Raw genomic sequence first — 26,562 nt, 5'->3', positions numbered from 1 at the left:
TTGTAGTAACTGCTGCAATTCTGTAGCTTGATACGTATGGACACATTATTCACAATCATTAATTAACATCTTCCTACTCCAAAAATAGAAAAAAAAAAAAAAGATTGAATACCGCCCCCCCCCCATCCCCCCCACCAGCCTCCATATTTATTTTTTTGCCCTTCCCATCAACAGGTAATACATTTATTTTGCTTCTGTTATTTCCGCTACCAATTTTGGAAACTAAATAGAAAAGATCTGTAGAGATTGTAGCGCATGTTCACATGTATTGTACAGATATCGACACATTATTCTTCTGATCTGCTTTTATTTACTGATTGTAACTTTGTTTTTAATTCTGTTTTGCCTCCATCATTATAATGACGACCATATGTCCTGAGCGGCTGCTCTGCTAACAACTAGGGCCATAGAAAACTAGTGTCAGGAGATGACTTTTTGATATATTAGAGTGTATGTGCAGAGAGGGGGATGAGGTGATCTGTCATATCTCCTATTGTGAATGGTCTATCCTGTGTTATCAGTCTATGTAAAGGAGGCGGAGGAGGGGAGATGTGACATCACCTACTGTGAATAGTGGATCCTGTGTTATCTACTGTATATAGAGGTGATATCAGTCATTGTACAGGAGAAGGTGAGCTGTGACATCACCTATTGTGAATGGTAGATCCTGTGTAATCTACTGTGTTTTATCAGTCATTGTACAGGAGGGGGAGAAGGGTAGTTGTGACATCACCTACTGTGAATGGTAGATCCTATGTTATCTACTGTATATAGAGGTGTTATCAGTCATTATACAAAAGGGGAGGAGGTGAGCTGTGACATCACCTATTGTGAATGGTGGATCGTTTGTTATCTACTCTACGTAGAGGTGTTATCAGTCATTGTACAGGAGGGGAGGAGGGGAGTTGTGACATCAACTGTTGTGAATGGTAGATCCCGTGTTATCTACTGTGTGATATCAGTCATTGTACAGGAGGTGGAGGAGGTAAACTTTGACATCACTTGTGATTGGTGGATCCAATGTTATCTACTGTATATAAAGGTGTTATCAATCATTATACAGGAGGGGAGGAGGTGAGCTGTGACATCACCTATTGTGAATCTTGCATCCTTTGTATCTACTGTATTATACAGGTGTTATCAGTCATTGTACAGGAAGGTGAGGAGGTGAGCTGTGACATCACTTATTGTGAATGGTGGATCCTGTGTTATCTACTGTATATAGGGGTAGGAAATACTCCCAAGAAATCTTTGTCCATCTGCAAAATGTAAAATATCAGTGTCTCCACTGTTGGAAGATTGCATCGTCCGTCCGTGCGCACTACATGTAACCTGTGCAGAGTTCTCGCCCAGTGATTACTCTTCTCTGGAGCTGTGCAGACAATGAAGAAGAATCAGAGGCGATGGGATCTGGGATGTGTTCATCTTCTCTGCAGATTCCATTTGAAGTGGATTCTTCTTCTCAGTCATTTCTGGTATTTGCACCAGGAGCGCAGCACAGATGTCTTATGTCCAGGACATTATGGTCTGTTATACACATTCCACATCCCATATTGGGCAGATAGAGATGTCTCCTAAAGGAGCAGTGTGGGATAATAATGCACGGCGTTGTCTGAGCGCAGCCACCTCTAGGCGCACACTGTCTGTATCATGTGCACTGGGTGCAGGGTCTGCGCTCTCAGGTTCCTCTTTCTACACTGCATGGTAAATATAATTGGGAGGATTAATCCCTGGGATGTTGTCTGTTATTCTCACTCACGTGTAACGTTTCTTCGTTGTGTCTTTATTGTGATCCTGTTCTATTCAGGAACCAGGAGGCTCAGTATGAACAGTAATATCACATTTTGTTTTCTTCATTTCCTCCACTTTAATGGGTAGATGGTTCATCCCAAATATTACTTTTGAGCCCTAGGGTTCCTCTGACTGTGCCTATGTGTGTCCCCATAAACACATTACATTTCCAGTGCATTATTTTTGATGCAATTTTCCAAAACTGAGACATAACCTAGAAGATGAGGATTACATGGAAGTGGATGATGCCCGGCCATGAACTTGTGGGGATCTCCATCCACTCGCCCTCCTGACTACAGACGCCATGTAACCTCCTCACTTTCCCAGCTGAAGAGCGATCAGATCCACAGACCTTGTAACCAAATCCAGATGATAAAAATAAAACTGCTGAGGCTCAACCTGATCCTGTTATCTGAGAGCTGGAAATCTATAAGGGCCGCAATGAAGACGGGCGCTTGGCAGAAAAGTGAGGGTGGAATTCAAGGCTGCTCCTCATATCAGGAGGAAGATGAAGAAACTGAAAATAAAACAGAAGTTGTACAAGTTATTAGGAGGGAAATAGAAACTAGCATATATTATATTTCAGAGCTGCACTCACTATTCTGCTGGTGCAGTCACTGTGTACATACATTACATTACTGATCCTGTACTGAGCCTGAGTTACATCTTGTATTATACTCCAGAGCTGCACTCACTATTCTGCTGGTGCAGTCACTGTGTACATACATTACATTACATTACTGATCCTGAGTTACCTTCTGTATTATACTCCAGAGCTGCCCTCATTATTCTGCTCGTGCAGTTGCTGTGTACATACATTACATTGCTGATCTTGTACTGACTGATCCTCTACTGATCCTGAGTTACATCTTGTATTATACTCCAGAGCTGCACTCACTATTCTGCTGGTGCAGTCACTGTGCACATACATTACATTATTGATCCTAAGTTACATCTTGTATTATACTCCAGAACTGCACTCACTATTCTGCTGGTGCAGTCACTGTGTACATACATTACATTACTGATCCTGAGTTACCTCTCCTGTATTATTCTCCAGAGCTGCACTCACTATTCTGCTGGTGCAGTCACTGTGTACATAGATTACATTACTGATCCTGAGTTACCTCCTGTATTATACTCCAGAGCTGCGCTCACTATTCTGCTGGTGCAGTCTCTGTGTACATACATTACTGATCCTGAGTTACCTCCTGTATTATACTCCAGAGCTGCACTCACTATTCTGCTGGTGCAGTCACTGTGTACATACATTACATTACTGGTCCTGAACTGATCCTGAGTTACCTCCTGTATTATACCCCAGAGCTGCACTTAGGACAGGACTGTCTGTATGAACAGTTATTCTTTGTATAGTCACTTTATGAATTTCTCTTCTCTCCCTGAGATGTTCTCTGTATCTAGTGACCCAGACTGGAAAGCGGGCTTTACACGCTACGATATATCTAACGAGATATCGGCGGGGTCACGTCGTTAGTGACGCACATCCGGCCTCGTTAGTGATATCGTAGCGTGTGACATCTATGAACGAGCAGAAATACTCACCTTCTCGTTCATTGCTGACACGTGGCTCATTTTCTAAAAATCGTACGTTCTGTTGTTCATTGTTCCCGAGGTAGCACACATCGCTCCGTGTGACACCCCGGGAACGATGAACACAGCTTACCTCCGTCCCGCGGCTCCCACCGGCAATGCTGAAGGAAGGAGGTGGGCGGGATGTTTACGTCCCGCTCATCTCCACCCCTCCGCTTCTATTAGCCGGCTGCTGTGTGACGTCGCGGTGACGCCGAACGTCCTTCCCCCTTCAGGAAGTGGATGTTCGCCGCACATAACTTACGCAGGTAAGTGCGTATGACGGGGGGTTACAGCATTGTGCGACACGAGCAACAAATTGCCCATGCCACACAAACGATGGGGGCGGGTGCGATAGCAAATGCAATCGCACGAGAAATTGTAAGGTGTAAAGCAGCCTTAAAAGTCCGGAATTGCATGAATTCAAAAGTACCTGAGTACTGGGTCCGGAGTTCTCAGTGAACTCCTGATAACGATCTGGGTTCGGCAACTCTGCAATGAAAAGAAAAAATAAAGAAAAAAAAGAATAAAGCAAGAGCGCTATTCTTACCGAGTTTCCGACGCAGCTGTACACTGCTTCCGGGTCACTCATTGTCCTTCTTACATATTCATTGCTTCACCCACCCACCGGCAGTCTCAGCACAGATAAAGCATATGTCCCAGCACCGATAAAGCACATGGGTACAAGCTCCAGCCCCCAGCCATGCAATTATCTTGGCTGTGTATCAAAATAAGAAGAACTGCTTGCAGCAGCCCCCCCCCCCAGTTTTGATATCCAGCCATGATAAAGCTGACAGCTGGGGGCTGGTATTCTCAGGCTGGGAAGAACCATGCTTATTGGGACCCCCCCAGCCTTAAAATAGCAGTCTGCAGCCACCCAGAATTGTCGCATCCATTAGATGCAACAGTCTTGGAGCTTTTCCTGGTTCTTCCTGATTGCCCTGGTGCGGCGGCAATTGTCGTAATAAGGGGTTAATGATAGCTCACAGCTGCCACTAAGCCCTAGATTAGTAATGGGAACCGTCTATGAGATACCCGCATCATTAATCTGTAAGTGAAAGTAAATAAACACAAACACCAAAAAAAAATCCTTTATTTAAAATAAAATACAAAAAAACACCCTCTTTCATCAAGTTATTAACCCTAGAAAAAACAACCAGGTCTGACGTAATCTACATGAGGTCCCACAACGATCCCAGCTACATCACTATAGTGTCACTATAGCATCACCTTTAAGATTTTACTCCGGGTGAAATGACGGCAGTGGGCGGCCAGGACAAATGTCTGCTCTGAGGTTGAGATCATACATGTTGCACCAAAACCTTCATTATTTGCACAGCAAACATGGTGACCGGCCCTCCTCCTTGTCCTGATTGTATCTCTGGAGTTTGCAGTTGACTCCTTTGTAAAAGTCAAGAATAAGGAATGCTGGGAAGTGTAGTTCCTCACATATGCTGAACTAGCCTCTTCTAGGTTTCAATAGATTCTGTAGATGCATCTTGGGACATAAAATGAGCAGAGGGAGTGGTTTCATTGTCCGCCCCGGTCCATGGACAATTTTTATTTATTGGTATTGATGGAGAACAGGGAATCTCATTTTGATTTTTTTCTTTTGTTATGGGGCAGACCATTATTCTTGTGACTATTCTGTGATTTCACGTGCTCTTAAAGGAAATGTATCATCAGAATCCAGCGCTTCAGTTTTCACAGCACTAATTAGTCACAGTAGACCTCTGACTTGAGCTTTACTGTGTATACTGGGACAGAATGAGCGTCATCTCGTAACCTGGGTGTAGGGGACTTGATGACAGCCGGTACCACTGGAGGTACGGAGGTATGGAGGCTTGCATGCAGCCCCCTGCACTATGCAGTCCCTGGAAGGGGATCTGGACCCCAATACTTCCTTGTGAACGGCACTTATAGACACCTGATTGTTGGTGGGCTGGTATTGTTATTCTGTCGAGCATTTGTCGTTTGGTCACCAGTCGAAATAAACATCTTGTATTTTGCAGAGGATGACGATTCGATATGGTTGAAAAGGACTTTTCTGCAGATTTCTAGAGACTAAGCATCCGATTCCTAATTAGTGGGGGAGGGGGGGGGGGTTAAGTCCCTTTCTTTTTTTTTCACATTTTGTGCACCAGATTCTTCACAGGGCGCCAGTGGATTCCTGAATTTTACACTTTTTTAATTAAAAAATGTGCATATTCTGGTAAAATGTGTAATTTGCACAAATATTTAAGGGAGGACTGTAATGAAATTAATTTGGGCAAACATTTTGCAACTTTCTTAAAAAAAAAAAAAAATTGTCATTGACAAATCGACCACGAAGGAGCTTTATGTGAGAGGTTTCAGGAGGCGACACTTTTGCTCCGGATACATCGCCTCTTATACCTGGTGCTTATATCACTGAGTCCCATCTGCCGTCTGATGGCTTTTCCTGTACTATCTAATGTATTCATTCTCTTAAAATCCTACAGATATTGTTCTGAAAGTATTATATCATCATCGCTGTAGGGCAATGTTATTTGTGCACTCTGTGGTGGTATTATTTATTCCCTTTATTATGGTATTATTTGTTCACCTTGTGGTCATTATCTTTTTAGGCACTGTACGGTGTTGTTTAAGTACTGTATCGTGGTATTATTTGAATAACTTATGGTTGTAGTAGTAGTTTGGGGCTCTGCATGGTAATGTTGTGTGCTTTATGGCAATACTTGACAGTATTGGGCTCCATAAAGTCATCTTTCAGTACGTGGTGTTTGTATACCTTCATCTCTCCCCTGTAGTTGAATTTTCCTCCTAGACTGGCCATCAGGCTAGTGGGGTACTGTGCTATTCCTGCTCTCAGCTTTACCTCTGAAGGTGAGGCTGTCTGAGCCGACTTCCTGGCCCTGCTCCTGACCAGTCCTCATCTTATACCGGACCCCCCCCCACCCCACGGAAGGGCCAGGACTGGAGCATGTAAACACTAACAGTGATAGACAAACAGGGGAAACCAGAACTCTATCTGACAGCATGCTCACACAGAGGTATAATTCAATAAAAGGTGAGGAGGAAAATAAGAGCAGGGAGGAAACAAGACGATGAGAGAATTCCACAACAACTGAAAGCACCACGCAATATAATCACTAGCAGGCCTAGGATTCAACAGCACAGAGTGGAGTGTCAGAATCTGTAGTGTGAACAGCATCTGATGCCACCATGGCGCTTCACAAGTTTTGAGCAAAACTCGTCCGTGTGACATATTTCTTATTACATATTTCCCCCTGATGATATTCCTTATTTCCACTGTTGATATTCCTTGTTACTTATTTCCCCCTATTGATGTTCCTTATTTCCCCCTGTTGAAATTCCTTATTCCTCCCTGTTGATATTCCTTATTTCCCCTTGTTGATATTCCTTATTTCCCCTGTTGATATTCCTTATTTCCCCTGTTGATATTCCTTCTTCCTTATTCCCCTTGTTGATACTCCTTCTTCCTTATTTCCCCTGATGATATTCCTTATTTCCCTTGTTGATATTCCTTATTCCCCTTGTTGATATTCCTTATGTTCCCTGATGATATTCCTTATTTCCCTTGTTGATATTCCTTATTTCCCCTGTTGATATTCCTTCTTCCTTATTTCCCCTGTTGATATTCCTTCTTCCTTATTTCCCATGTTGATATTCCTTCTTCCTTATTTCCCATGTTGATATTCCTTATTTCCCCTGTTGATATTCCTTATTTCCCCTGTTGATATTCCTTCTTCCTTATTTCCCCTGTTGATATTCCTTCTTCCTTATTTCCCATGTTGATATTCCTTCTTCCTTATTTCCCCCTGTTGATATTCCTTATTTCACCTGTTGATATTCCTTATTCCCCTTGTTGATATTCCTTATTCCTTATTCCCCTTGTTGATATTCCTTATTTCCCTTGTTGATATTCCTTATTCCCCTTGTTGTTATTCCTTATGTTCCCTGATGATATTCCTTATTTCCTCGTTGATATTCCTTATTCCTTATTTTCCCCTGTTGATATTACTTATTTCCCCCTGTTTATGTACCTTATTCCTTATTCCCCTTGTTGGTATTCCTTATTTTCCCTGATGATATTCCTTATTTCCCCCTGTTGATATTCCTTATTCCTTTTTTCCCCCTGTTGATATTCCTTATTCCCCTTGTTGGTATTCCTTATTTTCCCCGATGATATTCCTTATTTCCCCCTATTAATATTCCTTATTCCTTATTCCCCTTGTTGGTATTCCTTATTTTCCCTGATGATATTCCTTATTTCCCCCTGTTGATATTCCTTATTCCTTTTTTCCCCCTGTTGATATTCCTTATTCCCCTTGTTGGTATTCCTTATTTTCCCTGATGATATTCCTTATTTCCCCCTGTTGATATTCCTTATTCCTTTTTTCTCCCTGTTGATATTCCTTATTCCCCTTGTTGATATTCCTTATTCCCCTTGTTGGTATTTCTTATTTTCCCCGATGATATTCCTTATTTCCCCCTATTAATATTCCTTATTCCTTATTTCCCTTGTTGGTATTCCTTATTTTCCCTGTTGATATTCCTTATTCCTCCTCCTCACTCAACTCCTCTAACAAGTCTTTTCATCAAACTTGATGGCTGCTCACTCTCCCTAGTCTCACAAGCTCGTTGCCTTGGAGTAACCCTCGACTCTACTCTATCCTTCAAGCCACACAGCCAAGCCCTCTTCACCTCATGCCGATTACAACTCAAAAATATCTCCCGGATCCGTGTCTTTCTTAACCAAGATTCAGAAAAAACATTAGTGCATGCCCTCATCATCTCCTGCCTCGACTACTGCAACCTCCTGCTCTGTGGCCTTCCTTCCAACACTCTTGCACCACTCCAATCTATCCTAAACTCTGCGGCCCGCTTAATTCACCTCTCCCCTCATTATTCCCCAGCCTTGCCACTCTGCCAATCCCTTCACTGGCTTCCCATCACCCAAAGACTCCAGTTCAATACATTAACCCCTTCATCACCTTGGACGGATCTATCCGTCTTGGATCGTGTCCCGTTAAACCCCGCCCCCTGCCGCGAGCAGGCGGCGGCGGTTGGCACACATATCAGCTGTTTTCAGCAGCTGACATGTGTGCCTGCATGTTGCGAGTGGAATCGCGTCCACTCGCAACATTTAACCCCTTAAATCTCGCTGCCAAAGTCTGGCAGCGAGATCTTTATGCACGCGGCCATTATATTTACTTACCGCCGCCCCCACCGGAAGTCACGTGCGTGATCACGTGACTTTCGGTGGTTGCCGTGGTAGCATAGGGTCATGTGATGACGCCTGCAGGTATGACGTTTCACTTTCGTTTTCACTCGGCACGGAGCTGAATGAAACAGGAAGGATCATATCTGCTGTTTACAGCGGTATAGCTGAGATCAGCAGATAGATAAGAGCGATCGGATTGCTGATCGCTATAGCCCCCTAGGGGGACTAGTAAAATAAAAAAAAAAGTAAAAAAAAAGTTTTAAAAAATAAAACAAAAAACCTAAAAGTTCAAATCACCCCCCTTTCACCCCATTGAAAATTAAAGGGTTAATAAATAAATAAATATATACATATTTGGTATCGCCGTGTTCAGAAATGCCCGATCTATCAAAATATAAAATCAATTAATCTGATTGGTAAACGGCGTAGTGGCAAAAAAATTCCAAATGCCAAAATTACGTTTTTTGGTCGCCGCATGTTTTACGCGAAATGCAATAACAGGCGATCAAATCGTAGCATCGGCGCAAAAATGATACCATTAAAAATGTCAGCTCGAGACGCAAAAAATAAGCCATCACTGAGCCATAGATCCCGAAAAATGAGCACGCTACGTGTTTCGGAAAATGGCGAAAAATCAAAAAGCCAGCACTAAATGTGCACTTCAGCACTAAAAATTCCAAACTGTACTTATTATAAAAATGTTGAGATTTTTGGCAAAAAAATTGCAATTTCTTGAGCTGCCTCGCCACGTCACGGCAAATCTCATTTAGGGCAGTCCTACGCTAAAATATTTTTATAAAATGTGCCATACGGCCTCACATATGAATAGTAGAACTGCTCTTAGCAGCACTCACCTGGTCTATTTCAATCCCGTACCCATGACTGAGTCATGGCTGTGGGCGGGACACATCCAAGCAAATGCTGCATGAAGTAAGTGTTTCGGAAAATGGCGCAAAACGTGCGCCACTTTTGTTGGACAAACTTGTGAATTTTTTTTTAACCCCTTATATACAAGTAAACCTATACATGTTTGGTGTCTACAAACTCGCACCGACCTGAGGCATCACATAGATACATCAATTTTACCATATAGTGAACACGGTGAATAAAACATCCCAAAAACTATTGTGCGATCACTCTTTTTTTGCAGTTTTTCCACACTTCGAATTTTTTTGCTGTTTTCCAGTACACTATATGATAAAACCTATGGTGTCATTTAAAAGTACAACTCGTCCTGCAGAAAACAAGCCCTCATATAGCAAGATTGACAGAAAAATAAAAAAGTTACGGCTCTCGGAAGAAAAGGAGGAAAAAACAAAAACGGAAAGTGCCCGGGGGCTGAAGGGGTTAACAATGACCTACAAAGCCACCGACAACTTGTCTCCTCCCTACATCTGTGACGTAGTCTCCCGGTACCTACCTGCACGCAACCTCAGATCCTCACAAGAGCTCCTTCTCTACTTCTCTTCCCACAATCGCGTACAAGATTTCTCCCGTGCCTCCCCCATACTGTGGAACGCTCTACCTCAGCATATCAGACTCTCCCCTACCGTGGAAAGCTTCAGGCGGAACCTGAAAACCCATCTCTTCCAACAAGCCTACAACCTACAATAACCCTCAGTCCAGTACACCACTGCGCAACCAGCTCTGTCCTCACCTATTGTACCATCACCCATTCCCTGTAGACTGTGAGCCCTCGCGGGCAGGGTCCTCTCTCCTCCTGTAGACTGTGAGCCCTCGCGGGCAGGGTCCTCTCTCCTCCTGTAGACTGTGAGCCCTCGCGGGCAGGGTCCTCTCTCCTCCTGTAGACTGTGAGCCCTCGCGGGCAGGGTCCTCTCTCCTCCTGTAGACTGTGAGCCCTCGCGGTCAGGGTCCTCTCTCCTCCTATACCAGTCTGTTTTGTACTGTTAATGATTGTTGTACGTATACCCTCTTTCACTTGTAAAGCGTCATGGAATAAATGGTGCTATAATAATAATAATAATAATAATAATAATTATTCCTTATTCCCCTTGTTGATATTCCTTATTTTCCCTGATGATATTCCTTATTTCCCCATTGATATTCCTTCTTCCTTATTCCCCCCCCCCCGTTGATATTCCTTATTTCCCCGTTGATATTCCTTCTTACTTATTTCCCCCCGTTGATATTCCTTATTTCCCCCCCGTTGATATTATTTCCCCCCGTTGATATTCCTTATTGCTTATTCCCCTTGTTGATATTCCTTCTTCCTTATTCCCCCTGCTGATATAGATTCGCCGTCACGCGCCTGATATAATATTCGGGAGATTCCTACTTAATCGTCGATTTCATCCTTTCTCCATAGAAACAATCTATTTATAGTTAAATGAATGACGTGCAATGTAAGTGAGGAGGATGAGCGGAGACGGGGAAGGACAGGGGCGATCGCCGGGGCTGGGAACTCAGCAGCTGAACTCCCTTGTTCACACTGATCACAGAGCGGCCATCATCCAGGAACACGGGAGTAAAACCTGTAACACTTGTATTGCTGTGTGCCCTGGGGGTCATTTAAAGGATTGAGTCATTTATAAGAAAACCCTCCCACCTTCCATTATAACAGCAGCACAGAGGATTTGAAGCAGTTTACTATCCAAGTGATGTAATGCCCCATTGAATTAGTATAGAGCAATATTACCCTCCCCGCCACATATGTGAAAATCTCAGCTGACTTTGTCTATTTACTATTGTGTAAATCCATTATTCATTGGCTTCTTCCCCAGATGCTTGGTTTTCTTGTAAAGTTCTCCCTACATGAAAGAAGACAATACAATGTGACAATGCAATCCTCAGCCAGGGCTGTACATAGGAGCCAGCACCACCTCCGAATATCCGGATATTAAACCCCTCCGCGCCCTGAATATCACTGGAGTGCATTTCATGTCAGTGTCCCTTTAAGTAGAAAGTCCTCCCCCGTTAAATTTTGTGAACTTTCACCTCCCTGAAAAGTTTGTACATTTTGGAAAAGGTGAGTCATCGGCAGCCGCACAGGAGAGGCAGCGCGCTGCTCCGCTCATTCGCTCTGCGGTCACACATCTGTTTTTCCAATTTTTGTGGAATGTGGGATTTCGGGGACAGCTGAGATGTTTGGAGTCAGTAAATGCTGGCGCTTCGCTTGTTTGTAACACGTCCATCGAATCGGGAATATCTCAAAATATACAGAAAAAAGCCCAACTGTTCATTGAAACAGAAGTAACAAATTCAGCTCTGCTACATCAGCGCATGACTATTCCAAGGAAATAACAGATTATTCAAATTTCATTGTTTCTTAAAAAACCCCAAAATATTAGATCAATGTCTAAACCGGAGAACTATTCCCCACGGTGAACGAAATCCCCACCAGGATAGAGGCGGCTTACTCCTCTCCCCCCATTAAGAGCATGCGCACGATCAGTGGAGCTGCGAGTTTCTCGCAGTAGAGCAATGTGAGAAAATCTCGCATTGGAATCGGACACATGTTAGTGAATGATTCAGCTCTCATCTGCGATTTTTTTCTCAGTCCAAATCGGACTGCAGCATGCTGCTTTTTTGCGAGTTTCTACTGCGAGTTTCTCCAATGCAAGTCTATGGGAGCGTGTAAAAAATCGGATGTCACGGGACGGCACTCACCATCCTAGTGACATGCGATTTTCTAAATACATTTCTCGCATGTTTCCTAAAACACTGGAAACGAGCGATGTCTCCCAATGTCTGTCAATCAATGTCTCGGTCTTTATTCTCTCTCTGTCGGTCCGTCACTATCTCTGTCCCTCTCTCACAGTCTGTCGGTCATTTTCCCCTCCTCTCTCATACTCACTGTTCCCCGATCTCCGGCGCTGCGCTGCACGGCTTTCTCACTGCTGCGGCGGCTTTTACTATTTTGAAAAAGCCGGCCGCTCATTAAACAATCTCGTATTCCCTGCTTTTCCCGCCCACAGGCGCCTATGATTGGTTGCACTGAGACACACCCCCACGCTGAGTGACAGGTGTCACACTGCACCCAATCACAGCAGCCGGTGGGCGGGTCTATACTGTGCAGTGAAATAAATAAATAATTAAAAAAATGGCGTGCAGTCCCCCCCAATTTTAATACTAGCCAGATAAAGCCATACGGCTGAAGGCTGGTATTCTCAGGATGGGGAGCTCCACATTATGGGGAGCCCCCCAGCCTAACAATATCAGTCAGCAGCCACCCAGAATTGCCGCATACATTATATGCGACAGTTCTGGGACTGTACCCGGCTCTTTCCAATTTGCCCTGGTGCGTTGGCAAATCGGGGTAATAAGGAGTTAATGGCAGCCCATAGCTGCCACTAAATCCTAGATTAATCATGTCAGGCGTCTATGAGACACCCTCCCTGATTAATCTGTAAGTTACAGTAAATAAACACACACACATGAAAAAATCCTTTATTAGAAATAAAAAACACAAACACATTCCCTCATTACCAATTTAATAAGCCCCAAAAAGCCCTCCATGTCCGGCGTAATCCCCGGACCTCCAGCGTCGCTTCCAGCATGAAGGTGACAGGAGCTGCAGAAGACACCGCCGCTCCGGTCACCTCCAAGCAGCAACTGAGGTGAGTAGCGCGATCGGCTGAGCTGTCACTGTTGGAGGATCCAGCGGTGGCCGCGATTAACCTCAGTGACAGCTCAGCTGATCGCGCTACTCACCTCAGTTGCTGCTTGGAGGTGACCGGAGCGGCGGTGTCTGCTGCAGCTCCTGTCACCTTCATGCTGGAAGCGACGCTGGAGGTCCGTGGAGTACGCCGGATATGGAGGGCTTTTTGGGGCTTATTAAATTGGTAATGAGGGAATGTGTTTGTGTTTTTTCTTTCTAATAAAGGATTTTTTTCATGTGTGTGTGTTTATTTACTGTAACTTACAGATTAATCATGGAGGGTGTCTCATAGACGCCTGACATGATTAATCTAGGATTTAGTGGCAGCTATGGGCTGCCATTAACTCCTTATTACCCCGATTTGCCAACGCACCAGGGCAAATCGGGAAGAGCCGGGTACAGTCCCAGAACTGTCGCATATAATGTATGCGGCAATTCTGGGCGGCTGCTGGCTGATATTGTTAGGCTGGGGGGCTCCCCATAACGTGGAGCTCCCCATCCTGAGAATACCAGCCTTCAGCCGTATGGCTTCATCTGGCTGGTATTAAAATTGGGGGGGACCGCACGCCATTTTTTTAAATTATTTAATTATTTATTTCACTGCACAGTATAGACCCGCCCACCGGCTGCTGTGATTGGGTGCAGTGTGACACCTGTCACTCAGCGTGGGGGCGTGTCTCACTGCAACCAATCATAGGCACCTGTGGGCGGGGAAAGCAGGGAATTCGAGATTGCTTAATGAGCGGCCGGCTTTTTCAAAATAGTAAAAGCCGCCGGAGCAGTGTGAACGCCGTGCAGCGCGGCGCCGGGGATCGGTGAGTATGAGAGAGGGCTGCTAACTTCAGTCACTCGGGGGATTAGTGGTCACCGGTGAGCCCTTCACGGGTGACCGCTAATCAGGACGCGGCACAGACAGAGCCGCAGCATGACAATGAAGTCGGGTTAAGTTCACCCGAGTTCATTCTGATTGTGCTGCTCTGTCTGTGTCTGCTGTCATCTGCCGTTCAGCTATGCTACATGGCTGTCTGTGTCTGCTGTCATCTGCCATTCAGCTCTGCTACATGGCTGTCTGTGTCTGCTGTCATCTGCCATTCAGCTCTGCTGCATGGCTGTCTGTGTCTGCTGTCAGCGGCCATGTAGCAGCGCTGAATGGCAGATGACATAGTAAAAAATACGCATTACACACGCATTACACACGCTAGTAAAATCATTAATTTATTCAGAAATAGCATCGCACTTGCGTTGCACTCGCACCTAACGGGAACTAAAATCAGCCGAGTTTTTTTCAGCCCAGTCGGACCGATTTTACTCGCATAGATGTGTTTCCAGCCTTAAAGAGAAACTGTCACCAGATCAGGAGGGTCCTGCTTTGCTCTGTATTTACTCCTGATGCTCCCCTGAGTTCTTTGCTTTTTCTTTTTCTTAAATCCGCCATACGGTCCCAGAGATTTGGGCATTTTTATTTAGTGGTCATCTTTATGGGAGGAGCTAGCAGAATTCTCTGGGGCGTGTCTTTAGACTGCTTTACATAATTTCCCCTTGAGCAATGCCCACTTTGAAAAAGTGCATAAATATTACCATAAAAGAAAAGGGCCCAGATCTCTGGAACTGTCTTGTGGGTTTAAGGCTATATGCGCACGTTGCAGTTTTTGTTGCTTTTTTTGTCGCTTTTTTGGGTGCAGTTTTGTTGTCAGCAAGTTCTGACTTTTGACTTCCCAGCAAAGTCTATGAGAAATCAGATTTCCTGTGCACATGTTGCATTTTTTTGTCTGCAGTTTATTTGTCACAAATTCCTGACGAAAACAAATGTAGCATGTTCATTTTTCTTGCTTTTTTGTCACACTTTCTATACTGACAAACACATGAAGTCAGAATTGACAAAAAAGCAACAAAAAAGCAACAAAAAAGCAACAAAAATGCACCATCATAGAAGCATTTTTTTTCCAGGCTGTCTGTGACAAGGTGCAGTTTTGGTGCAGTTAAAACTGCGGTTTGAAGAAAAAAATAGATGGAAAACTCAATGGAACAGCAAGAATAAAATTTAGAGCAAAACCGGGCACATCAGAGCTAGTGACGCATCCTTCTGAAAGGGTGAGGCAGCGTGCACACAGTGCATTGTTTATGCATTTTTTCAGTGCAGATTTGTCACAAAACCTAAAGGGAATCCTGATGGCAGCAAAGTGAATGAGAATCCTGGAGTCTCTGCACATGGGACTTATTTTTCACCTGCAGATTTGGTGCAGATTTAAATCTGCAGAATGTCAATTATTTCAGTGTTTTTGCTGCAGATTTCACCTATGCTAATGGATGGGAAAAATCTGCATCAAAAGCGCTGCAGAAAATGTACATTTTTCCTGGCAATAGATGCAGAAATGGTGCAGAGATTTCTGCATGGAATAGATAACGTGTGCACATGTCCTAACTGCACTTCTATATTTGATATCCTAAAGCTCATGGTTCTGGCGGGGTCAGGGGCTGAGGCTTCACACAATCGCTGAAACCAAGAGACAAAAATACTCAACCTATGCTGGAGCGCTGGGGGAACATATGAAAATCAGGGCTGGGGACCTCTGCGTCTTGGATGGGTCAGGGTCTCAGGAGCAAGATGTGCAGAAGAATGGCTACAAAATATTGGCTATAAAGTAAACGTTTAGTTGCCCTTTACGCATGGTCACCTAGTGATCAGTTTGCCACAGTGGATCACGCTCATATTCCCAAGATGGATGGATATGGATGGGCGTAATTATGTTCCATGGGGAATGTAAGAACACTTGGCCCCCAGTCAAATGTATGTAAACCCATCAGTGATAGACCTGCCCCCGAAGTAGGCGCTGCTTGATGCACTTCTATAGTTAAAGGGCTTGTCCACTACTCTTATACAAGGGTGGTGCAAAAAATATATATATATAAACAGAAAAAAAGAAACATTGCTCTCCTTGCATCACATGACTTCTGCGGCCAATCAGTGGCCACAGACCTCCCAAAGTGGAAGCCAAGAGGCCGGCACAGCTCATGGGGGCAGAATGGAGGAGCAGCGCTGGCAGGGGACGATGTCTTTTGCTGTATGAGGGCCCATTAATACCGTTTGATGATAGTGAACTTCTCCTACTATTGACAACCAATCGCCCTAATCGAGGATGGGACAACTCCCCTCAATCATCGCGCAATCCATTGGCGACACAGACAAAAGAGGGCCCCTGTGCAAGAAGAGTATAAGGGCCCTTGCAGCCCAATTATTCTGTCTATGAAAGTAGCTTGTGCTGATAATGGGCCCCTGTGCTGCATCAATGCCCCCCTCGTCCGACACAATCTAATCTACCATGTGTTTCAGCTAATCTCCATTTTCAAGGCCCTTTCCAGCTGTCAGTGATTGGAAATATTTTGCTACATTCAGACAGTACAGATCCTGTCCTGGTCACTCAGCTGATGAGTTGCTACATTGTAGCAGTGTAGATAAAAGCTGTCAGTCAGGATCAGTCCTGGAGGCTTGTGTGTTGCTTTTGTTGTTTGCAGAAGATTGCCTGCACTGATTCATTGTGTATATATATATATATATATGTTCTGGCTTTAGTCACATGGGACTGACTTCCCCTCCTCTCAGATTCTGGGTTATATTCGCCTGATCTTCTTTTTGCTGATAGGAGGCAGCGGCTCGTGTGATTCTTGTGGGCAGGTTAGATACATAATAATTTCATGGAGTCCGCACAGTCCTGTCGCTCGTCATGATTCATACGGAGCGGTGAACAATGGATGGATGGAGCGCGGCGCAGAGAAGGCTTTTATTACATTACATTTCCCATATTCTACAGATACATTGTTTGATACAATAACCGCAGACCGTGATTTATAATGATGTAACCATTGTTACGGAGACGTACGGCGTTGATGTATATAATATTAGGCGGACATGGCCTACAGACCATTCCCATGATTCTCCAGTTGTTGCAGAACTACAACCCCCAGTATTCAGTAAGGGTTTAAGGTGGTGTTTTATAGTCGCAGGTTGCAGTGTAATCTATGGGTGAGTCATCCCCGCCGTCCTGGGAGCTTCAGGATCTGTCATCATCCTGAGGTGTGTTCGACATGATGCTCTTCCCCGTCATCCCCGTCATTGCTTCACCGCTCTACCTTGTATCTTCCCCAGAAGTTGTCATTGCAGAATTACTCCCTAATGGGTTTCAACAAGTCGTTCTGCAAAAACACAACAAGACAATGGATATATTTCCCTCAATGTGAAACACCTGCTGAACCGATACAAAGCGGGGAAGTCAGATGTAAAACATGCGGGAGCTGCTCCATGTGAATCTTCACCTCTTTCCTCCATGTTCTTTGTTAGGATCATAATCTCAAAGTATTTACACTGATAAGCAAAAGGGTAACAATGTTTTGCCTTCCAGGCTCCATATCTATCCATCCTCTACAGCTCTCTAAAGGTGGCTTTACACACTGCAACATCGCAAATGACATCGCTGTAACGTCACCGGTTTTGTGACGTAATAGCGACCTCCCCAGCGACATTGCAGTGTGTGAAACACATCAGCGACCTGGCCCCTGCTGTGAAGTTGTGATCGCTACAAATCGTTCAGGACCATTCTTTGGTCCTTTGTTTCCCGCTGTGCAGCAAAGTTTTAGTTTGTAAAGGGGACTTTACAGCGACTTCGTTAGCGACTTCCCTTTCAAAAAGCTGCTTTACAACGTCCCCAATGACTAGCTAGGTCGTTCTGCAGGTCCGGATCGCTGTTGCGTCGTTGGCCAGGTTTGCCTGTTTGACAGCTCACCAGAGACTTTGTAGCGATCCCGGCCAGGTTGGGATCGCTGGTGGGATCGCTAGAAAGTTTCAGTGTGTAAAGGGGCCTTAAGCATGAGACGACCTTCGTTTTATAGACTATTATCTTGGCTTCTCATACATAAATGTGACTTGCAGCTATTTAGCATATGATTAGTTATGCAGATTCTCGTCATGTCACTGCATTGTTACTGTTTTGTTCCTAAAAAAAATCAAAATTTTAATTTATATTATTTTGTTAGTTTTTTGTTAATCCACCTTTGGCTTTCATCACTGCCTGAATCCTTCTGAGCTCTCGATCAGATTCCAGCATGTCTCCACCGATATCTGATCCCAGGTTTCTTCTCCATGTTCCCAGTGTTGGTGTATACTGGTCAGGTCTCTTACACTTTCCCAGTGTTGGTGTATACTGGTCAGGTCTCTTCTCCACGTTCTCAGTGTTGGTGTATACTGGTCAGGTCTCTTCTCCACGTTCCCAGTGTTGGTGTATACTGGTCAGGTCTCTTCTCCACGTTCCCAGTGTTGGTGTATACTGGTCAGGTCTCTTCTTCATGTTCCCAGTGTTGGTGTATACTGGTCAGGTCTCTTCTCCACGTTCCCAGTGTTGGTGTATACTGGTCAGGTCTCTTCTCCACGTTCCCAGTGTTGGTGTATACTGGTCAGGTCTCTTCTCCACGTTCCCAGTGTTGGTGTATACTGGTCAGGTCTCTTCTTCATGTTCCCAGTGTTGGTGTATACTGGTCAGATCTCTTTTCTCCATGTTCCCAGTGTCGGTGTATACTGGTCAGGTGTCTTCTCCACGTTCCCAGTGTTGGTGTATACTGGTCAGGTCTCTTCTCCACGTTCCCAGTGTTGGTGTATACTGGTCAGGTCTCTTCTCCATGTTCCCAGTGTTGGTGTATACTGGTCAGGTCTCTTCTCCATGTTCCCAGTGTTGGTGTATACTGGTCAGGTCTCTTCTTCACGTTCCCAGTGTTGGCGTATATTAGTCAGGTCTCTTCTACACGTTCCCAGTGTTGGTGTATACTGGTCAGGTCTCTTCTCCACATTCCCAGTGTTGGTGTATACTGGTCAGGTCTCTTCTCCACATTCCCAGTGTTGGTGTATACTGGTCAGGTCTCTTCTCCATGTTCCCAGTGTTGGTGTATACTGGTCAGGTCTCTTCTCCATGTTCCCAGTGTTGGTGTATACTGGTCAGGTCTCTTCTTCACGTTCCCAGTGTTGGCGTATATTAGTCAGGTCTCTTCTCCATGTTCCCAGTGTTGGTGTATACTGGTCAGGTCTCTTCTACACGTTCCCAGTGTTGGTGTATACTGGTCAGGTCTCTTCTCCACATTCCCAGTGTTGGTGTATACTGGTCAGGTCTCTTCTCCACGTTCCCAGTGTTGGTGTATACTGGTCAGGTCTCTTCTCCACGTTCCCAGTGTTGGTGTATACTGGTCAGGTCTCTTCTCCATGTTCCCAGTGTTGGTGTATACTGGTCAGGTCTCTTCTCCATATTCCCAATGTTGGTGTATACTGGTCAGGTCTCTTCTACACGTTCCCAGTGTTGGTGTATACTGGTCAGGTCTCTTCTCCATATTCCCAATGTTGGTGTATACTGGTCAGGTCTCTTCTCCACGTTCCCAGTGTTGGTGTATACTGGTCAGGTCTCTTCTCCACGTTCCCAGTGTTGGTGTATACTGGTCAGATTTCTTCTCCACGTTCCCAGTGTTGGTGTATACTGGTCAGGTCTCTTCTCCACGTTTCCAATGTTGATGTATACTGGTCAGGTCTCTTCTCCATGTTCCCAGTGTTGATGTATACTGGTCAGGTCTCTTCTCCATGTTCCCAGTGTTGGTATATACTGGTGAGGTCTCTTCTCCACGTTCCCAGTGTTGATGTATACTGGTGAGGTCTCTTCTCCACGTTTCCAGTGTTGATGTATACTGGTGAGGTCTCTTCTCCATGTTCCCAGTGTTGGTATATACTGGTCAGGTCTCTTCTCCACGTTCCCAGTGTTGATGTATACTGGTGAGGTCTCTTCTCCACGTTCCCAGTGTTGGTGTATACTGGTCAGGTCTCTTCTCCATGTTCCCAGTGTTGGTGTATACTGGTCAGGTCTCTTCTCCATGTTCCCAGTGTTGGTCTATACTGGTCAGGTCTCTTCTCCACGTTCCCAGTGTTGATGCATACTGGTGAGGTCTCTTCTCCATGTTCCCAGTGTTGGTGTATACTGGTCAGGTCTCTTCTCCACGTTCCCAGTGTTGATGTATACTGGTGAGGTCTCTTCTCCACGTTCCCAGTGTTGGTGTATACTGGTCAGGTCTCTTCTCCATGTTCCCAGTGTTGGTGTATACTGGTCAGGTCTCTTCTCCACGTTCCCAGTGTTGGTGTATACTGGTCAGGTCTCTTCTCCATGTTCCCAGTGTTGGTGTATACTGGTCAGGTCTCTTCTCCACGTTTCCAGTGTTGGTGTATACTGGTCGGGTCTCTTCCCCATGTTCCCAGTGTTGGTGTATACTGGTCAGGTCTCTTCTCCACATTCCCAGTGTTTGTGTATACTGGTCAGGTCTCTTCTCCACGTTCCCAGTGTTGGTGTATACTAGTCAGGTCTCTTCTCCACGTTCCCAGTGTTTGTGTATACTGGTCGCTCTCTTGAGGATGTATACAGCTTTATCTTCACCCACAAGTGTTGGATTGGGTTGGGGTCTGGGGACTGTGGGGACAATCCAGCTCCTCTACTTCATTGTCATTGAACCATTCCTTCCCCAGTCTCGCCGTATGCTTCGGGTCGTGGTTCTGCTGGAACACTTTGTCGTCCTTTTCATACCCACAGTACTCAAGTGTATGAAGTAACTCGTCTTGTAGGATCCTCACATATAGCTCAGCATTGAGACCACCATCCTGGTCAAGTATCTAACGCCTCTTCTCTGAAACTCCCCCATATCTTCAGGCTTCCTCCACTATACAGTTCCTTCAGTTTCTCAATCCATTATCCCCATGTTTCTTCCAGACCCATTTGCCCCCATAAGAGCCATCTATTGACTTTCACCTCATCGCTCCCAATCCCCCGTTTCCAATTTTCCACTTTCTTGCAATCTCGAGCCGACGCTTCTTATGATGATATTGAAGTTGCGGCTTCTTCATCTTTTTTCGGTCCACCATTCCAGACTTGTGTATCGTGTGTCGCTCGGTGTTTGCATGGCCGTCTGTGATGTCACTATTATGAGGCAGATGAGCTGCCTCCACTGCCGGCTATCACCAGAACTGATAGACCTTGTGACGAGCGACTTGTAGACTCTGATATTTTGCCTGGACGTCACCTCTTGGCTTTTAAATGGACGGACAAGCTTCATTTCTTTTTCTTCCACCGGTCATGGCCTCACATGATGCAGTTTGGCAATTTTCTTGGCAGAGACACCGCTATTGATGAGCTGAATGATGCAGTTTCTCTTTTCGTGGGAAATCTTCTTTATGGTGGCTCCTCGATTCAAACCAGTGACCTTTCACTTGGGAATCAACCTAATAACACACTGAGCTATTAGGGAATGTGAGAACAGGTTGTAATTTGTAGTATAAAGAAAGAAAAAGAACAAAACAGTAACAATGCAGAGGCATGAGAAGAATCTGCAGAACTAATCATCTGCTAAATAGCTGTAAGTCACATTTATTTATGAGAAGCCGCGATGATTGTCTATAAAATGAAGGTCGTCTCACGCTCAGAGCTGTAGAGGATGGTGATATATGGAGCCGGAAAGGCAAAAGTGCAAAACATTGTTATCCTCGTTCCTCATCCGTGTATTCGTAGCACTCATAGATTTGTTTTTTTTTTTAGCTTTAAATCTGCTCGATAAATCAATTCCATGAGACAATTCTGTAATCCTGCGTCCACCACTAGGGGGCACTTTGGAGCCCATAGCATACAGATTTATGCTGGAACGCGATGTATTTGCTATATGCAGAGATTCTTTACTGCATTAGACCTTGTGTCCCTGATAAAGGAAAATTTGATTGTAGACTCCTTTTGGGCCTTTGGACTTCAGTTCAGCGCTTCTGTAAATATTAACAGAGTATATGTGCATTTTATTACTTGCAGTGTGGTGTACATATTCAATATAGAAATAGGAATCCTTTGTTATGCAGAAAGTTTGGGGGTGTAGTGGTACAGAGCAGTGCTGTGTACTCAGGGTCCAATTCCACGGCGTGCCCTTGGAATATTGGACAGTACCCCTTAATCTTACTTCAATCTGAAGATCGTCCACATTGTTGGCTCTGCCGTGCGATATAAACTCTGCCCTCCCACTATTATATGGTGTCCAGGACCCCTTATAATTTAAGGGTTCACTCTATCCCACAATAAACCCTAGAAGATGAGGACCGGTCATGTGGAGCATTCAGCTTCCTTGACATCGTTTCTTGAGGACAAGGTCATCTATCCTGGTGGGATCTGTTGGTATGAAGATGCTCTGGTGTTTGATCATGCAGAGCGCTTACATAACTTAAGAATATCAGTAAAATACAGCAGCACTGAAGGATTCTGGGAAGGTCGACTGCTGCTCATGTCAAGCGAGGTCAGGAGCCGGCGAGCTGCAACATGTTATACGAAAGCAAAAGAAAACCTTGTCTCCCTGTGTGTTACATTACAAGCCTGGAAGAATTAAAGAACAGATTCCTATTGTTTTACTACAACTAAGAAAAAGACTTAAATAAAAAAAATGTTACATCAAAGTGTAAACACAGAACTGGTTTCACTAATAAATTACATATATATTGCAGCTGTAAAGAGAAATTCCAGTCCTTGTTCATAGGGACAGTATTATAGTAGTTATATTCTTTTACATAGGGGCAGTATTATAGTAGTTATATTCTTGTACATAGGAGCAGTATTATAGTAGTTATATTCTTGTACATAGGAGCAGTATTATAGTAGTTATATTCTTGTACATAGGGGGCAGTATTATAGTAGTTATATTATTGTACATAGGAGCAGTATTATAGTAGTTATATTCTTGTACATAGGAGCAGTATTATAGTAGTTATATTCTTGTACATAGGGGCAGTATTATAGTAGTTATATTCTTGTACATAGGGGCAGTATTATAGTAGTTATATTCTTGTACATAGGAGCAGTATTATAGTAGTTATATTCTTGTACATACGGAGCAGTATTATAGTAGTTATATTCCTGTATATAGGGGGCAGTATTATAGTAGCTATATTCTTGTACATATGGAGCAGTATTATAGTAGTTATATTCCTGTACATAGGAGCAGTATTATAGTAGTTATATTCTTGTACATAGGGGCAGTATTATAGTATTTATATCCTTGTACATAGGGGCAGTAATTTAGTAGTTATATTCTTGCACATAGGAGCAGTATTATAGTAGTTATATTCTTGTACATAGGGGCAGTATTATAGTAATATTCTTGTACATAGGAGCAGTATTATAGTAGTTATATTCTTGTACATAGGGACAGTATTATAGTAGTGTTATTCTTGTACATAGGAGCAGTATTATAGTAGTTATATTCTTGTTCATAGGGGCAGTATTATACTAGTTATATTCTTGTACATTATAGTACCAATTTTACAATCAGTCTGAAGGGGGCTTCATTAGATATATAACTCCCCCCGTCCTCTGTAGTCTGGTCCCTGTACTTCCAGCACAGTTATTTTCTCTGATAAATCCCCTTCAGACCATTTGGGACACTGGGAAGAATGATTGTCCGGAGGAGTGAAGGTGAGCTTTGCCATGAGTTCTTCTGTGTGTCAGCCATGAAGCCTCCTGAGACCTCTCATGTGTGGTGCTTTTCATCCATAGAGGGGGTTCCTTCCCTCACAATTTTGCCGACAATCATGGCCAATATCCAGCTGACGGGCAGAAATCTGGAGAAATCAGGGTCAGCACTAACATATTCAGTCTCCACAGAAATTTCATATATTTGTCAATAAAAGTGTAAAAACTGAACAAGTAAAGTAGGGAAGGATGGGGAAATGGGTATAAGGAAATGGGTAATAAGGGAAGGGAAGTCCGGCTCTGTTATTCTTTGTTTACAAAAGAAATGTTTACATTTTACCATAATGCTGTTACAATGTAACTACCTTGTGAAGCATTCTAAATAAAGACTATATATAAAAAAAGTGCAAAAACTGATGGAATGTTTAGAATTGTTCTTTAGTAACCATGGAAATATCCGATTAAAAGCGAGAAAAACGCTGAAGAAGCTACACTTTTGACACAAATATTTTGTTTTTTCACAGTCTTAAAATAAATGATTGTATATTAATCTCCGAAGACAACACTGATAGGGAAGGTAAAGGGTGAGCCCCAATAGGAACAATGATAACAGTGTCTGTAAAGTGGTGAGGGTGCGATATAAACATAAAATAATCCGCAGTGAGAGGGTCGGCCACTGATCTCTACAGACGGACAGATAAGTGACAAGTGTTTTGTAAGGAGCCACTTTGTCACTGTCATCGCTGTGACCTGAGTGACGGCCTCCATGGTTTAGTTCCGGATAGTTTACAATAATTGACTGGAGGTGGTTCGTGCCAAATTGGGCACCATTTTTTTTTTTATCATAGTAGGATATTTTTCATTCTTTCTGATACATTCTTGCGAATGGAAACTGTTATTTGAGTGATTTTCTGATACATTATGAGATGATCCCACACATTATGACTTTTACTATGAGCTTATTTCTGCGTCCACCCTGTATCTCTTGAGGATAAAGTAACATTGTCCAGATTTCCATGGAATTGCAGGATGAATGTGGATGTTTCCGTTACTGTTATGACATTTATCTTTATGGTTTCCAGGGCTGATGTCAGTGCCTGGTAAAGCTCCACACTTGCTCTCTAGGGTGGGAGCAGCGTTCTTAGGGGTCTCCCAAATACTTCACATAACATTGTCAACATTTCAGAAAGATTTCAAAGGACAATGACTTTATAGGTCTCCACCAATCAATTTGTATTTATATTTGCCCTTGTAAACGGCTGGTATACGGGAACCTTATAATAAATCTATAGTAAAAGTCACAATTTTCTCACTTCTTTTCAAAAGCGTCAGAGTTCAGAAAATTCAATTTGCACAATGAATGGAATAATTTAATGCTACAAAAGCTGGTACATATCATCTTATAAATTGGCAAAACAGCCAAAATGTTCATTGAGGTTTGGCCCCTTTTTTATCTCCATTTGCAGGACTAATGCCATATTTTGTAGCAGTGTGATTCATTTTCACTATTGCTATGTGCCCCCTGACTGTGTTTCTTTTTGCTATTCATGGTTTTGTTACATTTCTTTTCTTCTTTTTCTCCAGGTGCTGCAGAAACTCGGGAAAGCAGATGAGACGAAGGACGAGCAGTTTGAGCAATGCGTCCAAAACTTCAACAAACAGCTGGTGAGTGAAAATGAAGGCGTGCGCCCGTTACCGGACCATAAGGGGAGACGTGCAGAGATGTACACAGCGTTTACCACTTTGTGAAAAATATTTGGCATCTATCACTCTGTGCATAATGAGAATGATAATGTAAGGAACAAGATCTGGAAACATGTTTGGAAAAATGTTAGGAAATTGCTTATATAGCAATCGCCCAGAGCCGAACAGCCTAAGTCACATCCCTAATGGAGTTTCCATATTTGCAGCCCATGTGGAGGGTTTTATTACTGACAGAAGTGTAATCCATCAAGTAAACGATCACTAAGTAGAAACCTCGCTCTTACAATATTGCTGTTTGCAGTTTTCTACACTCAGTGCAGTTTCTTTGTCTTATCTATTATCCCTTTAATTTTTTTTTTCTTTGGGCCCATTGATATTTCACATATTGTGTCCCAGTCTGTGGGTGTGACTTTATCAGGGTGGAACTTAGATAATTGAGGCAAAAAGTCAGATCTGGGAAACAGCCAACGTATGACAAAGCAGGCAAAAATGTTAGCAAACACGGTGCTCGATCCCGTCCCTGGCAATGTGGAGCTGCACATACCCGTTCATCAGTCAGGCTGCGTTCACACCACCGTATTTTCTTCTTCCAGGTAGAACGGTCTGATTATCCTAACCAGGCGCTGATCAGACTCATATTCAAGTCGGATCCTTTTGAAGGTGGTGGAGTAAAATAAAAAGGTTTCTCCACCTTCCCCATTTTGTCAGTCCATGATAATTGGACCGTACGTAGATGTCGTCTGAGTGCAGTCTGATTTGTTTCCCTGACCCATTGACGTCTTGGAAAATCGTGCATGGTGCGACTTTTTTTCTCACACCACTCGGTCCAAGGAAAGAATTGGGCGTGTGCCCTGCATCAATGAATAACATTGTTCCAAGAGCGATCTGATTTTTTCCTGGATAGCAGTGGACCAAAAATAAATGTACGCGAGCCCTTAAGGTTAGTATCCCTTTAAGTGTGATCACTGCACGGCCCTTCATTTCTGCGTGGCCGGAGCCGTCATGTGACTGCGAGGATTTCTTCATACAGGAAACCTGTGTCCTGCAGGATGTTTTCATCCTAGAAGACTCCAGTATAGAAATGACTCAACCTTTGAAAACCCAGACGAGATGCTGAGCAAGGA

At 43.8% G+C, this 26,562-nt stretch overlaps 1 protein-coding gene across 9 annotated transcripts in view; it reads left to right on the top strand.

The window, feature by feature from the left end:
- The window catches only part of BIN1 (bridging integrator 1), a 114,810-nt gene that overhangs the window by 42,116 nt on the left and 46,132 nt on the right, over window positions 1-26,562 (top strand). For all 9 annotated transcript variants that reach the window (XM_075317031.1, XM_075317032.1, XM_075317033.1 and 6 more), the window contains exon 2: window positions 25,319-25,399. In XM_075317031.1, coding sequence (XP_075173146.1) covers window positions 25,319-25,399 — 81 coding nt within the window. The remainder of the gene's footprint in view (window positions 1-25,318; window positions 25,400-26,562) is intronic.

This window comes from Anomaloglossus baeobatrachus, chromosome 7 (assembly GCF_048569485.1).
Source record: "Anomaloglossus baeobatrachus isolate aAnoBae1 chromosome 7, aAnoBae1.hap1, whole genome shotgun sequence".
In the NCBI taxonomy this organism is placed as follows: domain Eukaryota; kingdom Metazoa; phylum Chordata; class Amphibia; order Anura; family Aromobatidae; genus Anomaloglossus; species Anomaloglossus baeobatrachus.
The sequence above is the reverse complement of the archived record's forward strand: the minus strand, read 5'-3'. Positions and strand labels throughout refer to the sequence as shown.